Raw genomic sequence first — 24,834 nt, 5'->3', positions numbered from 1 at the left:
AAGTATTTCACTCATTTTCGCCTCTTCAAGACACTTCAAAGTTTGCGTAATTTAAAAAGTTCTCATAATTTTTGCAATTTTTCGCTTTTCATCACAAGATTATTTAAAACTTAACAGAGTTTTAACTTCAAAAGCAGCGGTATAGACTAAGGGGTGACATGATGGAGAGAGAAAACTACGACGATTGATTTTCCTTTTTGATTTTATGTCCAACAAAAAACTTTTCAATTTTACTCTGTAATTTTATACTTTACACTTTATAATTCTTTAATTTTTACTACAGTATGAACATTGTAAAATTCATTGAATCTCTCTTAAGAAAGGCTGAAGAGATTTTCAAAATATTATTTTTTTCATTTCTACACGCACAGACAAATCAGTCTCGTGCTGATAACAGATATCCTAAAAAAGTGTTTTGTTGTTACGCAAGATTTTGACAAAATCACACATAAACTTTGTTAAAAATAAAATTCGTTTAAAAAACAAAATTCGTTAAAAATAAATTACCTGTCAGTATAAACATCTAGTTTTATTCTCAAACCATAAAAATTATTTTTCAGTTACAACATGCCAACTCTGTCAAAGTAACTTTTAGTAGAAAAATTTGCTACCATTTTGAAAAATAATCATGCGTACGCATGTCTCGAAACTAGGGAACCCACTACTATCTCGTATTGTGCAAGCGCTAGTGCTATTGTGTATTTTGCGAACCTGGTGCTATCTTGTATTTTGCGAACCCGGTGCTATCTTGTATTTTGCGAGCCCACTATTCTCGACCCAATGCCAGATATTTTTCTCCGTAATGATTGCTTTCTAGCTTGTCGTGGCATATCGCGAAGTTGCTCACGTCGGCGCTCCGCTGGGCTGGGAGTTCGAATTAAATCCATAGATTTGAATGGATGAAAAGTGTCTTTTTTCTCTTCAATAACAGGAGATTTATTACACGAAGGAACATAGTGAGGTTGCGGTTGAGAAGACGAACGACGTCGTGTTCGAACAACTTCTTTAGCTGGTTTCGATTTCTCGTCTTCAGACGATTCAAAGGACAACCTTTTAGCATTTTGCACGAGTAACGCCTCTAGAATTAACCGTGTAAAGGAACTATGTATTTCATCATACGATTCTGACGCAGAACATTCTATAAAACGCACACCGAAATCCAACGCTAATCTTTTAGCTTCCTTCTTTTCAACTTGTCTTAAATGTTTTAAATCATTTTTGTTGCCTAGTAACAAGGTGCAACCAGAGTTTAAAGGCTTCAGTTTATGTATGATTTCTAAAATATGATTGGCTACTAAGAAACTTCCACGGTCTGTGATGGAGTATACAATAATAAGAGCAGAAGACCAGTTGACAACATTGGTAGCAGATTTCATCCAATCCTAAAAAAAACATTCAATTTTAAGAATTTATAAAAATTTTCGACTCCTGGTAGGGGATATCCAAAATGACGTAACGGAAAAGATGGGTGACAAATCACTAAAAAAAAATTTTCGCATTAGAATTTAGAACGGAGTGGGTTAAAATGTTTGAGCTATATAATTTCTTAAATGATCTATTAACACCGCGAAAGAAACTCCAGCCCATAATAATTATTTGTAGGTTGTTCTTGTAGTTATGTGTAAAGCATACCGTTCCTGTTGTATCTCTAAGATGCAAATTAATTGCACGGTCGGCAATTTCAATGCTTCGAGTGATTGTGGTGTCTAAATATAAAAATGGGAAGTTTTTCTTAAATATCGAAAAGGAGAAATTGTAGTCGAAAGCAATGTTTTCAACAATTGATTTCGTTTAATCAGTTTTTTAAAAAATGACAAAAACTTCACTGTTATCATCCTCGTACTCTTGGCCCCTGAGCCGTTATTACGATGCTAATTGAAAAGGCAAACTGCCCTGGGAACGAAATTGCACTATTATGACAGAATCGAATCTAAATAACGAATGCAAAGAACTGGAAGAGGAGTGGTTTCAGACATACCTTTGTGCGAATCGTACTCGCCGATAAATCTTCGAGTTAAAAATCGAACTGCTAGTGCTAAACAAAAAAAAAATTATAACAACATTAATATCTTTTTTGAACAATCGACAATTTAAGCAATCACCCGAAGCTTTTGAAATTTATCCATAAAACAAACCAGAATTTACTGGCTCACAAATCGCAAGATACACACCGAACGTCAACCCGTCATTTAATTTCAACTCCCTTTCCTTTTTTTTAAACTTTAAAATCAAATAAATTAATGTTGTAATGTTGTAAATCACATGTACTCACATAAAAACATTCCTACTTTATTTTTTTTGTATATATTTACTAGCAAATTCAATGCTATTTGTTTTTGTTTTTTTCATTCACATATTTCATTCAGCTTTTTTCTCTGTGTCTTTGTGTAGCAATTTTAGCACAAAGTTACCACCACGTACAAAATAGTACATCTAAGGTAATCGAGTCTAAGCCTTTTATCACCACGTACAAAGTAGTACATCTAAGGTAATCGAGTCTAAGCCTTTATTCTCCAAAACATCGATATTTTAAAGTTTCCCCCTTTCGCCTTACGTTCAGTGTATACTTTTCGGTTTGTTAATTATCTTTGAACAGTCGATGAAAAAACTGAAAGGGAATGAAAAACCAGGACCTTAATTTTGAAAAGGGTGTTGTTAACAAACCAATTTTGTGGATACTGTAACAAAATGAATAAGTAATTAAATAAGGAAATAAATAAATAAATATCAAAATAAAGGATTGAAAACGAGAAAGCGTGTATGTATTTCTAAAATGTAAGAACTATTTAAAGTTTCACGACCGCAAGTTTAAAAATAACATCTAAAAATATCACCATGGGAAAAATAATAGTTGGAATGAAGCATTTTTTTGTTTTCACGATTTGCTATCGTGAATATATAGCGTGTAGTCGTATATATTTGCATTTTATTTTTCAAAAACTGTAAGAATTTTTTCTTCTCTGTTCTAACATGGCATACGTAGAATCTCGTGATACAAAAAATTAATTTCTTGTGTGAACTTTTCTGGATTTAAAATTACCACAACAACTTACCAGATTTCCCACAATTCTTTGCACCTGCCAATGCGAGTCGTATATCTTGTTCTTTTAAATCTCGCATGCTTGCCTTGAAAAATTTTTTTACTTTTATATTTATATTTAAATGGTCTAAAATAGTCAAGAAATTGTTATCATTATTATTGAATTTAAAAATCTAATATATCCAGATACCCAGCATATAATAGAAATCCAACAAAAAAACAACACGACAACGACATGATTTTTACAAATGCAAAAATAAACATGCTCACTTATTTTTATGTTTGTTTACAAGCTTCATGAAACAGTTCAGATAAACAAACTGTTTTTTAAAATAACTTTACCATAAAAATTATATTTTTAGAAGAAACAATAATTTAAGTTCCAATTAAGTTGGTCCTTGAAACATTTATCCTGTCTGTATTCTGCTATAAATGTAATTTCTGGAAGCCACCTGCAGATCTTGTTGACTTGTAATAACGAAAAGTATTTGCAAGTTTGTAATGTACCACCTTTGTGCTTACCACGTTTTGAAACATTTTATGCTGACTTTAAATGTCACGTTGAAACAAGACATGTCAGCAACAGATAAACACTTTTGCGATGATATGTTTACAAATTTTTACATTTATATGCAAACAAAGTCCATTTCAATTCTCTCGGGATTTTATGACGTTCATATTTTTTGCTAATCAGATTACAAAGGGATATATTTCCAACAATCTGATTAACTTCTCGCCAGAAAAATAAACTTCGCGCCAAGAAAGATATAATCACAGTGCTCTTAAACAACGCAATAATAAACCCTTCTAAGCTGTCTCAGGCTGTGGTTTTTAAAAGTTGTGTCAAACCTCAATGATTTTGTCATCAAAGAACATGACAACATTTCCGAGAGATACATTGTCCTTGGTGTGGGTGTCAAATGCATGGACAAAGGAGACTTGAAATGTTACATAAACTCAGCTGACCACAAGTCTATAAGTCAGCGTGTTCAATTCTATAGTATATCTTCTTAAAACAACTTGCAACGTAAATGCCGTTTTAAAATTTAAAACAAAACAAATTTGATGGGTTGTGAACAAAAATATTGTGACTGTTTTATTAGAAAATTTGATAAGAAACCCTAAAGCTTCCCTTGATGCAAGGAGGTAGCTTTCAATTCTGATAAATCTCCAATCATTAAACTCCTATCCGTACCTTCTTGGTAAAAGGAAAAATTAGAATAAAAGACAGATTATGATCTACACCAGATAGTCAAAAAAATAAAATAAAATTTTTCCTGTCATCTTAAATGGTTTGATGTTTGGATTAACAAATGTTGATTTTGATGAAGGAATATTTGCACAATAACAATCACGCGTTTTTCTTCCTTTATATACTTCAAAACAACATGTTCTTTTGAAAATGAACAAGACGTATGATATACGCAAACAACCTCGCCAAAAAAGTGTATAAAAAGCTGAAGATAGACACGACATATTTTGCTATTCGGATAGGTAATAATATTGATAAAAAATTTCTCGAATTTTCAATTTTCGTTAGGTCAGTCTGTAAACACGTCCTCGCGGGCGAGATAGTAAAAAGAAAAAAAAAGTAAAAATAGTTACCAAGATGAGATTCGAACACACGACTACTTCCGTGTCGGTGCTCAGAGAGGCAAAAATTTCCATTCTTGTAGGACACATTTGCGTTTTAATACAAGCTCACGAGCTTGTAATGACATATCACCTTATAACTATCTTAAAATCTGCGAGCGAAAGTAGCCAACAGATCTTTATTATAAAAGGTTTTTCCATTTGTGATTATCGTATTGTCATGAAATCGTAAAATAAACCCAATGATAATCACAATAAAAAAGAAAACGACCTTAAAAATAATCGGGTGTATAAGTGTTATATTTCTTTAGAATTATTTATCACCACTGACATTTATTTGTTCGTATGTCAATTGACGTATGATCAAAGAAGTTCTTTGTAAAATTTAACAAGTGTTTCTATATTTTAAACTCTTGATAACAGCCCTCAGCCTCCCTCAATTCCTCCAGAAGAACAAATTTGTTTACGTGAATAAGATTAGTCTAGATATACAAACTTATTAAATCCATAAGGATATCTCAACATAATCGATACAATCCCAAGCTTGACTATTATTCGCATAAATATTTAAAAATTTAAAACATCAATGAGAAAACAACAGATAATTTCCATCCAAGCAACTTCAATCTTCAAGCATCATGTTTGCGATTCCATCTACGTTATTTTCCATTTTTACATGTTTTTGTTCTTAGAAAAACAATTGGTTTCACATAAAACCACAATACTTAACATTTTCAGCGTATCTTTCGTATCTGATTTCTCCGACCATGTCTCAATTTTTCGTATTTTTTTTCTTTTTTTGATAACAACGAGTTTGCAATCATAACCGTTGTATTCTTAGAAAATGGATATACTTGCTTTCTTGAAAAAAAAAATGGCGATATTGATTTTACATACTTGTAAATACTCGCTGAAAACTCCTGTTCTTTTGTTCCACAAAAAGAAGAAGGAAAAACTTAGAAGAATATTTGTAAATTCCAAGTTTGAAAAAAGGTTTTTTGCACTTTTGATCTGTTCTATCGAAGCGTTTTAAAATGACAGACAATTAGCACGTCTTCTTTATGACGCAATAAACCGGACGGATATTGCATAAGGTAGTGAAGAAATCAAATTAAGGTAAGTTCTTTGAACTCTACTGTCTTTTAGATGAATGTATAAAATACATGCACCTTCTTTTTTTTAAAAAAAATATGGACAGTTTTACACAACAACCACGAGAGGTCTATCACAATGATGTTGCGTGAAATATGATGAACATTATTTAACATTTATTTGCGTGTGTGTGAGTACGTTCAGTAATTTAAACGTTTCCAAGCAGTTTAACAGTTCGCTTTAAAAAATAACGTGTTTCAATAAACTTGACATCGTTAACTTTCCATTCATACAACGTGAGCTCAGGCATTGCTCTTCACATTCATTCACACTGTGTCAACAAAAATAGTTCACGTCCAACAATTGTTTGGATAAGCTTTAAACATTCGCAAGATTCCACGAAGTTAGTTTACTCTTATAACCAGAGATACTCACTTCAAAAAATCAGGAATACTCAATAACCATTTGCGTGTCAATCTCATCTCCAGGATTCCTTTTTTATATGGAAATGCATTACTGACTTGAAGGAAAACATAGAAAATCAGAACTTGCAAGTACAGTACACTCCCGATAACTCGAACCCCCAATAACTCGAACTTTCAGTAACTCGAACTGTTTTTGAATTCCCTTTGAACCTATTCACTAATACTTTCTTAAGGCCGTTTCACATTACAGCAATATATAGAAAAATATTGACAGCAATATATTTATGAATAATGATATCAATTGAAAATTATTGAATTCATTATATTGGAAAATATTTCGAATTATTGCAAATTGTCTCTTTAAATGTCTCTTTAAATGTCCATTTAAATTTTGTTGTAATTCAAAATGTCTGAGGAACAGAGAAAAGCGGTTGCTGCGATTATTATTGCTACAACTTTACTTCCGACAAACTTTTCCAAACCTAAGGTTACGCGTAGAATTTGGGTGAAGGAGTGGATGAAAAAACGAAAAGGTGAAGGTTGAAGTTGCTGTGGCACGCTCCGACCGAATATTTGTGTGTTTTGGCTCAAGATTGACGAGGTTGGTTTTGGTGAGCTCTGAGTGAAGACATGTGCGGCATGTTGCTGTTGCGTCGTAGCTTGAGGAAATAGTATTTGATCATTCGTAGCAAAATCGTGTGGCTGACTTTCAAAATAATAAATGTTATTTTGCTCCATCTTTTATCTTCGATCGTATGTTTCATTTACTGTTTATTTCAGACAGACAAATTTCGAATACTTTGCTGATTCGATTTTTCTATTGTTCGGAGAACAATTGAGTCTTCTCACAACAAAAGAATTTCCCTTGCAATATTTTTTAATTCAAACCGTGTTTGAATTAAAAAGTCTTGACAAGTATTGAAAGCGATTGCGTAATGTTTTTTCGAACGTGTCTCAAAAGTTGGTTTCACATTATGTCAATTAATTGAGGCAATATTTTTCAATAGTTATCAATAATTTCCAATATATTGGATTCAATATATTTCTGTAATGTGAAACGGCCTTTACAAAAATCATTCGATAACCGAACGCCCAATAACTTAAGCACACTTTAAGTCGAACCATTTTTCATGTCTCCTGGACAGAAATTTCCCCGATAACTCGAACTTCAGAGGAAAAATGAAAACAATCTCAGTCTCAGTAAAAATTGACTACTTTTCTTTCAATAATATAAATTGTTGTTCCAAAGTTGACTTTTTTTCTCCCGTAAACTTTTAATAACTCGAACTATTTTACTTATCGGCCAAAGTTCGAGTTATCGAATGCCCCGGTAAGTCGAACATTCGATAACTCGAACTATTTTTTTGGTCCCTTGGTCCCTTTATATTAATACGCTGCAGAAATTATTTAAACGATGCTTTATTTACGCCATGTAACCCGTCATTTGAAATGAGAAAAATTACACATTTAGAGTAGCTGAAACTCGCCTTTTCGTCTGAACTTCTTTGAGCTTTTCATTTACTGTTTGCTTAGTAGCAACCTCGTTAACAGTACTTTCTCATGATTATTATAGAAGCAGAATCAGCGAAAAAAAATTTATTAAGTGCGAAAAAACAAACAAACTCGTTACTTCACCTCTTCCCCATGGCTTTTTGTCTCTCATCCGCACTGCGCTTATTAATGTTTTTCTCGCCGTCCGATGTGCAAAAAAGGACAAAAGGTGTTGGGTTCGAGGTTGCCGTTACTTAACAGAGTGCTTGCTTAGAAAAAACAAATAAACAACAACAACGCATATAGTTCTGACCTATCGATTTGATAAGCGAGTCTGTAATTTCTTTTTTACCCCAAGATCTATGTATATCATTGTTTCAAGTCTTTCATTGTCCAAGTCTTTTCTTGTTCCACAATGCCGAGGCTCTATAACGAAATGATGTTTCATATCAAATAATTTTAAATTGTGGCTGTTTGATGAGCATATTTTTTGAAGTACAGCAAGTGGTCGATTGTTTTTCAACCAGAGATGCTAAAGGAGATGGTGACAATTGCCTTGAGGTGCTCTAAACTCCACTTCCTCTGTAAACTGATTCCGTTCACTAAGGTAGTCACTAAGCAAAGAATACATATTTCCTAAAATTCCAGAAGCTATTAATTTCTTTTTCAAGATATCGTGTGAAACACAGTCAAATGCTTTCCTAAAATCGATGAACAGAGCAGCAACAATCTTTCCTTGATCAATGGCTTGTTGCCATATATTAGTCATGTGTAATAGGGCATATTCTGTTGATCTATTTGGCCGAAAACCGCACTGGTGTTCACTTATGAGGTTGAATTGGTTAAGATGATTGTCTATTTGAGCTGAAAGCATATTCTCAAAGATCTTACTAGGGATGCTTAACAGTGTTACAGGGCGATAATTATCACAGTCTTGTTTCGAACCTTTCTTAAATAAACATTTTACTTTCCCTGTTTTCCAACTAGATGGATATTTAACTGAGTTTATACTTCCTTTAATTACTTTATACAGGCCACAGTTTTGAGGTCCAATAAGTTTTAAATGTTTTGCAGATATCTGATCAGCACCAAAGGCTTTACTTTCTTACGCTGTTTTTAAATGATTTTTCATACAACTCCTACGAACAATCGATGGTGTTAATACATTGCTATGGTCAGGTGAAACGTTCCCATTTTGTACATTTGTCCTTCAACTTCTTATATGCCTTCCATTCTGTTGAGCCTTTTGATGTTTTACGAGCTTTTAAAAGCAACTTGTGTTTGTTGTTTAGTTCTGTTCGTATTTCATCATTTATCCATGGTTTTGAATTCTGTCTCACCTTAACTTTTCTGAAAGTTACATGTTTTGTTACAGTCGATTTACAAAGGTGTTTCCAACACCAAAGTGAATCGTCGACATTACGAAAATAGAACAAATCTGCCAAGGAACATTCTCAAAATCTTTTATTAATTTTGATTCATCAAGGCACTTTGACACTTCGATGAATTTTGGTGTTCGCTTTGGTTTTTTAAAATTAAGTGATGTATAAACCAAGTGATGGTCGGAGATACATGGATCGTAACATCCAGTCAGACAAATATGAGGTTTGCTGAAAAGTTGCGTTGTTATAATGAGATGTATTAGACTGCTTGATGTATCTGTTATACGTGTTGGTTGTTTAATCAAGTTCACTAAATTAAAATTATACAAGAGCTTTGCAAAACTGTTAGTTACCACATTGTCAGTTTTGTTTGAGTAAGACCATGTGTTTACGTTTTGAACACATTGATTCCAATATTGGCACCCATTTATTTAAGAATTTCTTTTCACTTGGAGGTCGATAAATACAAGCTACTAATGTCTTTTGAGAATTCACAATAACATTTAACCAGATGAATTCAAAAAAAAAATTTACAATTTCATCGCCAAAGATTCTGATACATTTAAAACATTGGAAATGTACATTAGACAATCTCCTCAGTGGTCTTTGCCGTTGTTCCGATCCTTGCTGTTGAGATTTCTGAATCACTTATTTCCGTTGATAAATGCGTCCCAGTTATGGCAAGAATGTCAAAGTTAACTTCATTTAATAAAATTCCAACTTCATGAAGTTTTCTTTGCAGTCCATTTATATTTATATGACCAATAAGTACACCATTGGAACCAGAAAAATTTCCAACCAGTTGATCATGAACAATACCCATGTTGGGAATCCAGTTTTTTCAAGTAGATAAGTGTTTGTGATCGATGTTTATCTTTGTAAGATCCACATCCATTATAAGTAAGATCTTGAGTAAAAGCCAATTACACAAAATTCAACCACTAGTAAAATCAACACTTTCCAACTACGCTAGAGTTACAACAAGTGTCAAGCTGGTAAGACTGATAATTGGCACCAACAGTCTTTTGGCCGTGTCAACACTTTCACAGCAAGTGGTTAGCTGTTTGGACTGCAATAACCTGATTTGGCAGCCTTAACCGTTTACTTTGTCTACATATAATTATATACTCTTAAACCTAAAACCTAAAACCAAGGACCTAAAAATAGTGTGAGATTTTTATCTCACGACTTTAACATTCCTGAGAATAGAATCTTATTTTAAGACCCTAGAAAATTCCATGCACGGTGGTGAAAAAAGGTAAATTTGTCAAAAAGCTATTTAAAATCAGTTGAAATAGTCGCTTCGGGTGTTGCCATGCAATTACCCTCGCAGCTAATGCTGCAATGCCGCCTCCTGAACATATTTGATCGAAAACACGATTTGCTATATTCTTAATTTTGTGTCTAACATAAAGGTTAGAAAATATTCTTAAAACTTCAATTTTTTTGTAGGCGAACAACGTCCCAAAAAAATTTAATTCTATTTTTATTTTTATTTTTTTTATAGGAAATCTGAAGAATGCCTTGGTCCTGGCTCGTAGAGTAACGAATTTGATTAGTTATAACATTTCACATAGTTAAATCGGATGGATAAAGCTACACGAGTTTTCGGGTAGTGGTATCATACTTCTTCAGATTTGGGATAGTCCAACTTTGATCCTGGCCTATATATGATATATGAAGATGAAATGCGTGCACGTACAGATCCTTGTATTCAAACAAACCTGCATGGCCCTCAATTTTAAGTGGATTCGAAAAGTCACCAAATATTTTTGACCTTCCAGCCGCTTTTTGAATGACTAGATTAGTAATTCCACAAAAGTAAATGCACCTTGGAAGACCTATATAAAATAAGTCCAGCAAAACCTATTTCATCGAGTTTTGATTAAAAAGTTTTCTTTTGAAATCTAGGACTAACATGACTCTAGTTTCTTTAAAGTGTTAGCTTCGGCCTGATGCTAATTGGTGAAAATGCAGTGTTAGGAGTGTACTGAGTGTAAGTTTAGTTTATGATCGTTTGATCGGGAATCAAAACGCATTCCTTTATCACTTGAGCTCCAAACGGGCGCCACACGGTTAACAATGTGTTAGGGATAATCGAGACAATAAGAGTCAAAGTCACCGTGGTGAGATCACCTAAATGACGTCATTAAAAGGGCTATTTGCATCTACTAGCCCGTATTTATGTTTTACATCTATTACTTTGACTAATATTTCACATATATTTATTTTACTCTACATTTAAAGCTAAATTTTTTTTAGCTTTTGCTAATATTTCCTACGATAATCCACCATGCTCATTTGGGGATATCTGTGATACCGAGAACAACACGTAAACATTAATGCTCGCCCCAGTGTTCCTGTACACGATTTCCATAATGGTTAATCGTTCTTTTGTTCAAAACATCTGATCTGAAGAAGAAGAAGGGGAAGACTTTAATTTAAAAATTATCCAGCTTGGTAGATTTAAAGACCTTCAACTAGAAAAGTCAATCAGCAAAACAATGGCTCAGCCTTCACAACCTGGATTAATATTTACTGGCATTGTAAAACAGGTATGGTAAAAATTAGTTAAATTATAGGTGTTTAGTTGAAAAACCAGTGTAAAGGATTTCGATTCGTTCTAATTTTAATATCTAGCCAGAGTTTCCTTCTTTCTTTCTTTCTGGTAAATTGACAAATTTTACTCTTTTTTTAAGATATAAAACAAAAAATGCAACATATTTATGACTAGCTAACATTTGAAATTTAACTTTGCTTATGAGTTTGTGGGGCAGCATTCATAGTATTCTCGAATCTGGTTAGCATGCTTAAAAATTTTTGATCGTTTTTAACAAAAATGACAAGCATATTTAAGTTCACCATCAAAATTCATGAAAACATGTAAATTTTCAAGTTTATGCACTGAGTACAACTGCTTTTATTAATTTATGAAGAAAAGACCACACAAATTCCTGATGCTCTTATCAGCATTACGCCGACTACGGTACAAGGCTGTGGAAAGTAGCAAAAATCCAAAGTAGGAATTAAACAGAAGAGCATCAGGTAGACTCTCCTTAAAATTTGAATTTACAATCTGAATTCACATGGCTGATTGGTTGAAATTTTGATTGTAAGCATAAAAAAATAAATATGTTGTCGGTGAGACATGTTAAATGAGATAAAGATGCACTTTCCTCAAGAAGTACACCAATAATGTCTTGTGTGTTCATGTAAGTCCTTGAACATGCACTAAGTTCAACATTGCAAATATCGACAGGTTTCATAATTTACATATGTATGAACTGCAGCTGTGGGGATGGTTTCTATGATTAATTGTTGCGGTGGTCTGTTTTTTTTAATAAATAGTTTTGCTTATCATTTCTTTCATCCTTATTTATTATTCTGCTTATTATTCTGTCCTTCAGAATCCCATTCTTTGTCCTTTTCCAGGTACAAAATATTCATAGACACTAGAGCAGTAGGTAGTGCATAACCGATAGAGAACATAGTACTGATAATAAGTACCAAGTCCTTACCACAAACTCTCATTTTTAATTTTTTGGGACCTGTGTGATATTCAACCACCGTGAATGTTTCACTGCGGTTGAATATCACGTTAAAACTCTTATAAAATGTAATAACTTTAACTTTCAATAAATGCTGTTCTGATATTGGTCTGGTATTCCAAATTTTCAATCATATATAATTTTATGTGATAAATCAAAATATGCCACTCATTTTCCTCAAAACTAATTTGTTTCCTCTTTTAGATGGCAATTATTTGGCGTTAGAATTACCTGACAGACCCTATTTTTCAACTAAATTTTTCACATTTAGCCAGTAAAGCTATGGATTGAGAAAATAATAATAATATACATATCCATGTTATCTTCCCACATATGTTATTTTGTGACTTTAAAAAACAGTCATTGAGTATGATAGATTTTGAGAACAAGTTTAGAATGGATTGTAAAAACTATTTAAACAAGATGCGTACTTATCATTAATTTATGGATCCGGGTTAACAGCATCAAGTTTAAAGGAAACAAGAAACTTTTTAGGAAAATAAGTGAGAAATACTTGATCAACTGCAGTTGATACTCATTTCTTTATCAAACATAAAAAGTTTGGTTACTAATACAGTCAGTTGTACTTAGTGTATAAACTTAAAAACTTGCATGTTTCCATAAATTTTCATGCTGAAGTCAAGTACGTTAGTCAATCTTTTTTTAACATTTTAAACATGTTAATCCAAATCCTAGAATATTATTGTTTTATTATGCATATTTACGGCTGGTTTCACTTGCGATTTTTTCATATCCGGGTTTGCAACATAAGTACTTGCGAGCTGAAGATTTTCAACCTTTGTCACAAAAAAACTGGGTGTAGAAGTATTAAATTTTTACCCTGATACACATAAAAAAATATTTCAGTACACAGACGTGTAGTATTTTTCATTGAAAAAACTAAGCTATTGTAGATCAATATACTTGATAAGCTATCATGCTTCAATTTTATTTATCCTTTTGCTAAGCTATAAAGGAACCACAAATGATTGTTGCATGCATATATTTTTATAGGTCTTATCTGGTGACAATCTTGTCATTCGTGGCCAACCTAAAGGTGGTCCTCCTCCAGAAAAACAAGTTGCCTTATCTAATGTGGCTGCACCAAGATTAGCAAGACGTGGAACTGGAGAAACAAAAAGCTCTGATGATGCAGTAATTATTTTTTATACCTTTTTTACAAATATCAGAAAATTTAATGTGCTTTGAGTTCAATGACTTTAGGGACAGATTTTCTTTTATCTCACACAGGCAAATGATAGAAAAACTGCCTTTTTTGCTTTTTCATTTTAAAAGGTTATTTATTCTTCAGATGTGTTATAAGCTGCTTATGATGAGATATTTTCAGCCTACCTGAATGTGGACTTACAGAATTGTTATTTCCCAGCAACCATAGTTTTTATAGTCATTAGCATATAAGAATACTAGGTGTTAGTTGGATTCACTGTTTAGGTCATTAACATTATGTCCACATTTCTTAAAAAATTGTACATACCTTGCTTGTACTTTACTTTGTAAGTATAAAATTTGCCTTGTGAGATGCTCATGCAACAATTTAATATTTAGCCTTATTCATGGGAAAGTCGTGAGTATTTGCGCAAGAGGTTAGTTGGAAAAGAGGTTCAGTTCCATTCTGAATATAATCCTCCCGGTGCAAGACGAGAATATGGATCAGTTTTTGTACGAAACAGTAAGTGCTTTAGTTTTTTTCAACTTATTTTTTGTGTTACGCAAGAGCATTAATAGCTAGCTTTGTATGATGTTCTTTAAAGCAATAAACCTATATAAAACTAAACAATTTTTGTAGGCAATGGTGAATTGAAGAATATTTCCGAAGACTTAGTGGCAGAAGGTTTAGTCACTGTACAACGGCTTGCAATCAGACCACCTTCAGAGTAAGTTGCCCATATATATATAAGTGGTACATGTCAATATATATTTTTGCTATTATTTCAATTTTTTTATGCTGTGTTGGATCAAAAAGATTCTTCAGGTTATATATAGAATATTTTCTTACTTTTTATAATTACTGTTTCAGGGGTACAAAATTAATTGAACTTGAAGATGCTGCTAAAGCTGCTAAGAAGGGACTGTGGTCAGATGATGCTAAGGTAGCCTGTTTATCTTTTTATTGATTTTGTTGTTGATAACTGTTTGGTTTATTTTTTATTTACACCTTGTGTTTTTATAGAATCATGTTCGTGCAGTCACATGGAACATAGAGGATCCAAAGCTTTTTGTTGATCAAAAGAAAGGAAAGCCTGTCAATGGTTAGAATTCCAGCTCCCCTGTCAACTTTGTCAATTATGAAATTCTTTGTTACTACCTTTTAATTCTCTCTTGCAGCTATTATTGAAATGGTTCGTGATGGAAGCACAGTCAGAGCATTTTTACTTCCCACTTTTGAACATGTCACTGTAATGCTGACTGGCATCAAAGTAAGTCTATTACATTGTCATGACTTCATTTAAAGCCTTTATTCACAATTCACCCTTAATTGAGCCAATTAATTTTGTTATGGTGTCTTTGGAAGGTCTAATAATACTTTGTTTATAATATATACTGGTTAAAAGGCTTTCTTCTTATATCTGTGCTCTAATAAAGCAAGTGTTAGAAACTTTAAAAAGATTAATCTTGGTGCATGGAACTACAGACAACTAATGACAGTATTGAATCTGTCAGACCGGAGCGCGCAACCGCAATAATATGCAGTGAAATTGATGCAGCTGATATTGATATATGTGCTTTGAGTGAAGTACGTTGTACAGGAATTGGCAATGCAATTGAAAAAAGTCACACAATCTTTTGCAGCGGTAATGAACATAAACAAGTTACACTTAAAATACTGGCACCAAATCGACCACATACTAGCCAACAGGAGTGCAAAGCAAAATATCACAGTTACTAAAGTATGTCCTATAGCTGATTTTTTCACTGACCACAAACTTCTAATCTGTAAATGTAATTTCAGAATAAGCAAAATAGAAAAAGGTACAAGGCCACCAAAGAAGTTAGATACCCATATGTCTAATGAGAAGGAACAAATGCTAAACCAATATCTTGATGAAAAACTACCAGAATGCACAGTGAAATGGAAAGAATTTAAAACTCTCGTCCAAGACGCTGTGAAACATACTTTTGGTAAAAAAATGAAGCAATCTGGTGACTTCGTTGATGACCACAACAAAGAAATATGACAACTTGTGAAAAATAAGAGACTTCATCGGAATGAACTGAGAGCTCGTATCAGGATGTTGAATAATCAATGTTTTCAGAAAAAACCTGATGAAGCTGAACACAAGTATCGATAAAATCTACGGTCCCAAAAGCAACAATTCCCATCCTGTAAGATCTAGAGAAGGATCACTTATAACATCATCTGTTGCCATAACAGAACAATGGTTTGACCACTTCAGTGATCTTCTTAATCAACCATCTGCAGTCGACTCAACAATTTTGGATGAAATTGAACAACTCCCAATTGATGAATCCCTTGATGCACCAATTAGCGAAGCTGAGCTAGAAAAAGCACTATAAGACTCCAGACTTATAAAAAGTCCAGAACCTGACGGTATCTTACCTAAAATCCTTGCCCATGGAGGAGTTCGCTTAAGAGCATTCCCATTCTCCATCACGTTATTTTGGAATACTGAATCCATACCATCCAACTTAACAGACCCCAATATCTTTTTTCCCCTTAAAAAAGGGGGATCACAGTCTTTGTGGCAACTACAGAGGAATCTCCCTACTCAGTGTTGTAAGGAAAGTTTTTGCTGACATCCTTTTGTAGAGACTGAAAAACATTGCAGAAAGAATATATCCTCAGTCCCAATCAGGCTATCAAGATGGTAGAAGTACGGTTGATGGTATTTTCACCCTCGGAAAACTTATGGAAAAGGCTAGAGAGAAACGTCAAAATGCTATCTTGAATTTATCAGGGAAGCACAATATGGAGATGATATAGCTATTTTCAGCAATTCATCCTTTGGTTTGCTGGCTCTTTTGACAGCTTACAATGAAATGTCAGAAAAGATGGGTCTTTCAATTAACATCAGTAAGACTGAAACTATGTGCATCGGAGAAGAGTGTAAATTCTTTATTGACGGTACAGAACTTATTAACGTCAAGCAATTCAAGTATCTTGATAGTTTTGTAGCCAGAGACTGCTCGATGAAAAATAAACTGACTGTTCGTATTCAGGCTCAGGTCTCATCTGCATATGGTCGTTTGCGAAATAGAGTTTTTGATTCGCATGACCTTACTACCTTTACAAAAATCAAAGAGTGGAAGCAATGTTTATTGCCTTTTTTTCTCTATGGCAATGAGACTTGGACACTGTATCGCAAAAGCATCAATCAATTGCGTACTGTACAACAGCGTCACTCAAATGGGATGATTACATTAGCAACGAGGATGTTCTACTTCATGCTGACGTTGAAGACATCGAACTGACGCTCTCGAGAAACCAGCTACGATGGCTCGGCCATGTATCAAGAATGAGAAGTGAAAGTCATGTTAAGGAACTTCTCTATGGTGAGTTTGTGGAAGGAACACATGCTATTAGTCGACCAAAATTAAGGTATAAACACACGTGGAAAAGTAGTTTGAAACATGGGTTGGTTTTAATGAATGGCAAGAAACTTTTGCCAATAGATCTCTTTGGAAGGATCTAGTATCGCAGGTGTTTCTGAATAATAATGAGTTAAGAATTATTCGGTATGAGCGAAGAAGGGAGAAGAGAGCTAGAGTATCATGAATTGATTTATTTATTTATTTTTCTATTTCATATATTTAACTTATATAATATATTTTATTTTATTTTGACTAGGTCTAAAGTTGTACTTTTATCTCTATTTATCTATGTTATGCCCATTTATTGGGTGATAGGTGTATATATATAATAAAGCCTTTTACAATTTGATTATTTTACCACCCTAAAATTATTATTAGTACAAAATAATTTGTGTTTGTAGTGTCCTTCATACAGACGAGAACTTAGCAAAGAAACTGGCAAGGAAGAAATGGTTCCTGAAATGTTTGCAGAAGAAGCAAAATATTTCACTGAAATCAGAATATTGCAGCGTGAAGTTCAAATTATTCTTGAAGGAGTGTCAAACCAAAACCTGTTGGGCACTGTCCTACATCCAGCTGGAAATATTGCTGAGTTGCTTTTAAAAGAAGGATTTGCTAAATGTGTTGATTGGAGCATGGGGGTTTTAACGAATGGTCACAAAAAATACAGACTAGCAGAAAGGTTAGTTTGTAAATTGCTTTCTAACCTGTGTTAGGTAACTACTTAAAAAAACTCTATCTAGGTCTTTCTACATATGGGTGCTGAAACCTTTCTCTTTTGCATAAAAATGTTGCCACCTTATAAATTGAATTAACAAAAATTGCAGAGTTTTAAAATAAAGGTGCATAGTTTAATAAGCATAGAAAAGTAAGGCTAATAGTGTTTATTCAGCGAAGATATTAGTTCTTAATTTTGGTTCATGTACCTTATTGATTGCAAACAACATGAAAACAGATCTGGTAGGAAAGAATTAAAGGATAAACTATCTAAATACAATGATGTTTTAACAGCAGAATAAATTGTCTAAACTGATTTTTGATGTTTTCAAAAATACGCACAATATAACGTTTCTCGGGGATGATCTTTTTTATTTTATCATTATACACTTTGTTATGCTAAGTACGCACTGAAAAAATGTTATGCGTAGCGTTTTTAAAATGTATAGTAGCTTCTAAATGATTTAGACTCACTTTCCGTTTGATCCTGCAGCAAATTTCAATTGAATCCAAACCTGCTGGCAGTGATCGAATTCAAACTTGCTGCGTGCTGAAATATGCATTTTTCATTGTTATTCTGGAATCAACTGTAATCTCTATTCATACAAAAAAAAAATTTAAGTAAAATTTAATGTGATCAAAAAATGCAAAAGTCATTTAGCGTAAAGGAAAGAAGTATTGGATGTAGCACGGCTGCTGAATAAAAGTTCAGACAGTGTTATTTTGAAGACAAGACTGTCTGACTTGGTTTGCTCCATTATAAATCAACTTACATGTTACAGCCATCATAACAAAAAAAATAAGACTGAGAATGTTTTGATGTTGTTTTGTTTACATATTGTTTTGTTTACATCTTAATAAGTGCTCAATTATTTATAATTCAGTATTTTACACATTTACTTAAACGGGTGGCTAAATTAAAAACATTGGAATATATTTCTCCTTATTGTGATGATCATGGGTCAATATGACAATATAATTAAACAAGTTGAAAGTTGAAGATCAGAATAGGAAAAACATAGATAAAGCCTCTATATTGCACATTGGATTTACTGTTGAATGTTAACGGCCTGTGTATTTATTAAAATTGTAATCATCTCATAACATACTTCGTCGTTCAAAGACTCTTAATATGTTGTAGAAAGTGTCTCAAAACATAAAAAAATATTGTTGTTGGTCATGACAGATATTTCTTAAGTTCGAAAAAGTTTAAACAAAGGTTATAAAATGCTCTTATTTTACGTAAAATATTTTTTCAAGTCAAGGATCTTATTTTTTATGTTTACTGGTGAGTTCATCCAAAACCAACTTATTTTCACCCCATGCAGCCATAAAAATTCTGTTAAAATGTTGCCAGGAAGATATTTAGTTATTTATTTGTTATTATAGTAGTTATCTTAGTGGATTTTAGGATTTAGAAATCTATAAAAAAAAATTTCTTGCTTAAAATATATTTTCTGGCTGCCACGAAATAATTTTTGTTCGCCTTTCGTTTTAACACCCAGAATTCAAAATTGTTTCTTTCTTTAGGTCTGCCAAAGACAAAAAGTTACGACTGTGGAAAGATTATGTTGCTACAGTGACATCCATTGATGAATTTACTGGCAAGGTATGAGACTTTTTACCTTTGATGCTTCTGTTGAGTATTTAATGCACGTCCTTACTTATAAACAAATCGATGATCTGTTTTAGGTCACTGAAGTCATCAATGCTGATGCCCTTATGGTGAAATTAGCTAGTGGGGATATCAGAAAGATATTTTTAAGTAGTCTGCGTCCACCAAGAGCACAACCCAAAGATGATGGTGTTGTAGAGAATGGACCGTCCAGAGATGGAAAAAGGGGTCGCCCATTATATGACATTCCATATATGTTTGAGGCTCGTGAATTCCTTCGTAAAAAATTAATTGGTAAAAAGGTTAATGTGCATATTGACTATGTGAAGCCAGCTAATGATGGATATCCAGAACGTCAGTGTGCTACTGTAACTGTTGGTGAAATCAACATAGCAGAAATGCTAATCAGCAAAGGTCTTGCCACCTGTCTTCGTCATAGAGCAGACGATGATCTTCGTTCTTCATGCTATGATGAATTGCTGTCTGCTGAAAGTCGAGCTCTCAAAAACAACAAAGGCCTCCACAACAAAAAAGATCCGCCAGCTCATAGAATTGCTGATTTGTCAGGTGATGCTGGCAAATCAAGGCAATACCTTCCATTCATGCAACGAGCAGGAAGATCACAAGCTATTGTTGAATTTGTTGCAAGTGGCTCAAGATTCAGATTTTTTGTACCAAGCCAAAGCTGCCTCTTTACGTTCTTATTAGCTGGTATTTCCTGCCCACGTATGAAAGCGTTTAATCCTGCTGGTGCTCAAATATCTGAAGATGAATTAATGGGCAAAGAAGCATACGACTACAGCAAGGAACACACCATGCAGCGTGATGTAAGTGTATAACATAGTACTGTTTATGATGTTTTGCGTTAAAATGTTAAAATAATATTGCGATTCTCTCTTAAATTTCATTCCAATTTTATATTATGTTTCGATTAGATTATGATGAATGACGTGTTTTTATTGCTATTCTTATCCTTCGTAATTTAGGTGGAGTTTCAAGTGGAAAACATTGACAAAGGTGGAAACTTCATTGGTTTTCTTTTCGTAGACAATGTCAATTTATCTCTCGCCTTGGTTGAACAAGGTTTGTCTAAAGTACATTTCACAGCAGAGAGAACATCTTATTATAAGGAATTGTCAGCAGCTGAAGAACGTGCGAAATCTAAGAAGCTTGGTGTATGGAAAGATTATGTGGAAGAAACCCACGAAGCTGTTGTGATTGAAGACAGTGAACGAAAGACTAATTTCAAAAAGGTAAATACTGAAAAATATTGAGTAAAAGTAGTCTGGATGTTAAACTACGAAGTGTTTTGCGATTTCCCTTTTTAGTGTTTAGTTGAAACTATATCCAATCCTTTATTTCAGGTCATTGTTACTGAAATTGTTGGCGGTGTAGAATTTTGGGCACAACATATTGACAATGGTAAGTTTGAACGTGCATTTTATTGGTACTTATTTTTAAGTCATCCTATTGGTTGTTTATATTCAACCGTATATTTTTTTTAGCTGCACAATTTGAGCAAATGCAGCAACAATTAAGAACCGAGATGACAGACAGTCCACCACTACCTGGTTCGTTAAAACCAAGAAGAGGAGATCTTGTTGCATCCTTGTTTGTTGATAACTTATGGTATGGTGACGTTCGATATGTTGCTTTTATATATCTGGCACAACATATCTTGCTCTTATATGCCATCCAATTATTTTTAGGTACCGTGCTAAAATAGAAAAGATTGAGCAAAATGGAAAGATTCATGTTCTTTATGTTGACTATGGAAACGTAAGGATCTACTTTGTTAAGTGTTTAACTGAGAGGATGTATGTTTTTTATATAATATTGATGTTTTGTTTTTTTTAGCGTGAAGTTGTATCTTCCACGAAGTTAGCCAATCTACCACAACCTTACACTAGGTTTGTTAAGAATTTTCTTTAAAGTTTCTTTTTGTAAACACTCGAGAGCTGTCAGATAAAAGTTGCAACGTTTTCTATTTTTAGTTTTCCACCTCAAGCGCGTTTGTACAGTCTAGCATGTTTGAAATCACCTAAGGATGTAAGATCTTTACTTATTTTTACTAATTTTTGATGTTACTTAAATCTTCGATTGGATCCAGGTTTTGTTAATGTGTTTACTCGAACATATTTAAACCATCCTGGCCATCAAACTTACTCATTCTTTTTTCCTTTCTCCTTTCTAGGAAGAGAACATGTATGATTTAAGCAATGCATTCGCCAAGGAAGCCCTGGTTTGTTATTTGCGTTTTGTACTGTTGCCATATTTTGAAGAGAAAGTCTGCTTTTTTTATTTAATTTCTTCAACTTTTTTTTTTTTTTATTTAGAACAAAGAGTTTTCTTTGAACATGGAGTATAAGTTTAATGGGCAGGAATTTGTAACTTTGAGCAATCCTGAGACGAAGCAAGATTTGGCAAGTACATTACTTTCTAACGGTGTTGTTTTACTTGACAAAAGAAGAGAAAAACGTCTCCAGAAGCTTGTCCATGATTACGTTGCTGCCCAAGAAAAAGCTCGTAAAAATAGGGTAAGTTTGTATTGATATTTACGTAGACTTCATTTATTCATGTATGTTAAAACCCTCTCCATTTATATTCCCTTTCTTTATCCCCTTCATCTATACCCCCTTTCCTATCTATACCACCACATATACCACCGCATTTATCTGTAACTACCATCGCTAAATTATCTGCTTTCAAAGTTTGCTTTTTTTAGAGTGTGAGCTTTTCTGCCATATTTTGTTTCCTGATTTTTTTACCTGGAATCTAAAGTGTTACGTACAGTGCGTATAGGAGATAACCATTACTGTTTTGTTTTTTTAGGTAAACTTATGGCGATATGGAGATTTCACCGAAGACGATGCTCCAGAGTTCGGCGCATAATTTCGTACAGGAGTAAATAAATTTGGACTCAGTAATGAAAAAAAAAATATAATACGGTGAACTCATGAATAAAAATAAATAAATAAATCGTTGGACTCAGTTACTTGCTTTAATGTAGGAAAATAAATGAATTACCCCATTGTTGATGGATGGGGAAAGAGTATTATATGATAATAGAATTTATGTTAACTTATACATACGCCAGAAAGATATTTTTTGACTATTTTATTATCACGTTTCTATAAAAAATTCCTTCACAACAATTTTTTCAAATGAAACAACTTCAGATTTAAGTACTGAAAGAAGAAAAAATTGCGTTTTGTTTACTTTTTACAAGAGTGAAATTTTTACTACGCTAATTTTAATTTTACATACTTTTTTTCGTCTGAATTGTGTTGGATTTATTTATTTATATCTTAATTCGAAATAGTTTTTATGAACGGAGCATTTCTTCTATATTTTACTAGCATGTTAAAAGCTTGGTTCCTTTCTGTTCCCCTCGCCACAAATTTCTTGACCCTCGGGTGGTTTTTTTTATGCCGTATCCTAATTTTTTTTTTTAACACTTGTGAGAATTCCACTGATTAGATTTTTCGAGTGGATGATGTATAACGACATTTTACTGACTTTAGCTCAGTTTCCATTGAAGTCAGTCATTGTCATGCAAATATTGTAGCCATGGAAGAGATTGTCTCTACAAGATTGTTGCGCAGCATCTCTTACGTTGCTTTGTTGTACAGCACGTGTTGCCAATAAAATGATAATGGTGGTTGTTGTGCGACTGTTGTTCAACACTTAGTGATTGGAAACCGCCCTATTCTATGCTGCCAAGTTTTTTTGGGAACCTGATTTGCATAAATATGCAAAATTGCCTTTCTGTAAAATATCGGAATAAAAGGGAAATTATTATCGGAATAAAAGGGTGAGTGCGCACTGGGATTTTCCTGAAACACCTTGAGATTTAGAGTAAAAAAGCTTTCAGAACTTTCTTTACATCTAAAAGGAATAACTTTCACAGAAAAATCGTTGCAAAATATAAGATTGCCGGAATTAAAATTTGCGAACAGGATCTCGAGCATTGCAAAATGCGAGAACAAATTCCACGTATAAAATTTTCACCCTTGCAAAGTTTAATACCCGAATCTTCTACCGTTATCAAAAGTATGAGAAAGAACAGCGTTGTGTGGAAAAAGCAAATAGGTTTTTGTGAATGTCTTTGTAACTCCCAAATCAAAAAGGCCTTCGTGAGCTTTTATTTTCTGGTTCTGCTGTGATTCCGAAATTAAGCTGCGTGCAAACTTTGAACAGAAAAGCTATTTTTAAGAGATGTCAACACTGATTAGTTAAATTAAAAATTTTTAACTTCTTTTAAAGACACTAAATTTCCTACAGTGATCATCGTCGGATTTTTGCGAAATTTAATTTCGCAAATTGCTAAAAATCAATTTATTGGCGAGAATTTATTTTTGCGATCTCGGAGAAATCAAAATATTGTTTAAATAAAAATTTAACATAAAAAAAGTTGTTGTTTTTCTACGGAATTTAATTTTGTTTGTGCATTATAGAAAATCAAATTTTATGCAAGAGTTTCATTCCGCGAATTTGAGGATAATTCGCGAAACTCGCGAAAGGAAAATTTTATCAACTAATCTGTTTTAAGACATCGCAATTGTCGTTCCTATCCGTTCCAATTAGTTTTTGAGTGGAAATACACCTTACAGAAAAACAATGAAATAGATATGCCATATAAATTTTGATGAAATTAGCAATTGCAAACTCGTTCAAATACTGATCAAGAAAATGTATATGATCATGTACTCTGACAATTGTGAAGAGCTATTGGGGATTAAAAGTATTTTGATGACGTCATCAACTCTTCTGTTCCAAATAGGCGGGGTTGACCCTGCTTTAGGAAATTGGTCCCGGGTGTTCGCTAGTTACCGACGCAGGAGGCGTCAGCTCCTAAAAAACCCTTTAAAAAACACCCTGCATTGCAAGAACGTCTTGATAAAATTTTTTCAAGGACCTGTTGAATTGATCGATAGTGCTGCATTCAATGATTTTAACGGTGATGCAATACGAATATATAGAAGAAATCAGTGAGAATGCTATGCTGGCCTCATATCTTTGGACAAATCACCTGGAGTAAGTACCATTGGTATTGGTGAGGTGTTAGACAAATCATTGGCAAATCTATAATGTGTCTTGTTGAACGCGAATGTTATTGATGCAGCTGTAAACCTCCAACTGTGTGCTAAGCAAGACTCCGGATGCAAAGCAGTGGTTCATGCGATGAAGGATATTTTTGAAGATCAAGGAACTGAAGTTGTGCTTTTATTACACGCATGGAACGCTTTTAACAGTTTAAACAGAAGAGTATTATTGCATAAATTATTAAAATTATTGTATAAAATTATATTCCGAAATTTATGGTACCAGCTGCTATCTGATTCAAGCGAGTTAATTG

The 24,834-nt window shown here is 33.4% G+C and overlaps 2 protein-coding genes across 2 annotated transcripts; one reads left to right on the top strand and one right to left on the bottom strand.

Moving 5' to 3' along the window:
* Positions 1-185: 185 nt before the first annotated feature.
* Positions 186-3,781, bottom strand: LOC130655028 (ras-related and estrogen-regulated growth inhibitor-like protein). The gene is made up of 4 exons (XM_057457730.1): positions 3,054-3,781; positions 1,979-2,035; positions 1,633-1,706; positions 186-1,382 (listed from the first exon to the last, which is right to left on the bottom strand). The coding sequence occupies exons 1-4, from the start codon at positions 3,118-3,120 to the stop codon at positions 744-746; spliced, it is 837 nt and encodes a 278-aa protein (XP_057313713.1). The 5' UTR covers positions 3,121-3,781; the 3' UTR covers positions 186-743.
* Positions 3,782-11,388: 7,607 nt separating this feature from the next.
* LOC130654444 (staphylococcal nuclease domain-containing protein 1-like) lies at positions 11,389-23,055 on the top strand. The gene is made up of 19 exons (XM_057457023.1): positions 11,389-11,578; positions 13,586-13,726; positions 14,138-14,261; positions 14,379-14,466; positions 14,610-14,682; positions 14,763-14,841; positions 14,918-15,009; positions 17,545-17,825; positions 19,391-19,469; positions 19,553-20,302; positions 20,462-20,728; positions 20,840-20,897; positions 20,981-21,104; positions 21,185-21,254; positions 21,333-21,385; positions 21,470-21,524; positions 21,670-21,717; positions 21,812-22,012; positions 22,308-23,055. Exons 1-19 carry the CDS (start codon positions 11,528-11,530, stop codon positions 22,365-22,367), a joined length of 2,694 nt encoding a protein of 897 aa, XP_057313006.1. The 5' UTR covers positions 11,389-11,527; the 3' UTR covers positions 22,368-23,055.
* The last annotated feature ends 1,779 nt before the right edge of the window (positions 23,056-24,834 follow it).

Source organism: Hydractinia symbiolongicarpus, chromosome 8 (genome assembly GCF_029227915.1).
Source record: "Hydractinia symbiolongicarpus strain clone_291-10 chromosome 8, HSymV2.1, whole genome shotgun sequence".
NCBI classification, from domain to species: Eukaryota; Metazoa; Cnidaria; class Hydrozoa; order Anthoathecata; family Hydractiniidae; genus Hydractinia; species Hydractinia symbiolongicarpus.
The sequence above is the reverse complement of the archived record's forward strand: the minus strand, read 5'-3'. Positions and strand labels throughout refer to the sequence as shown.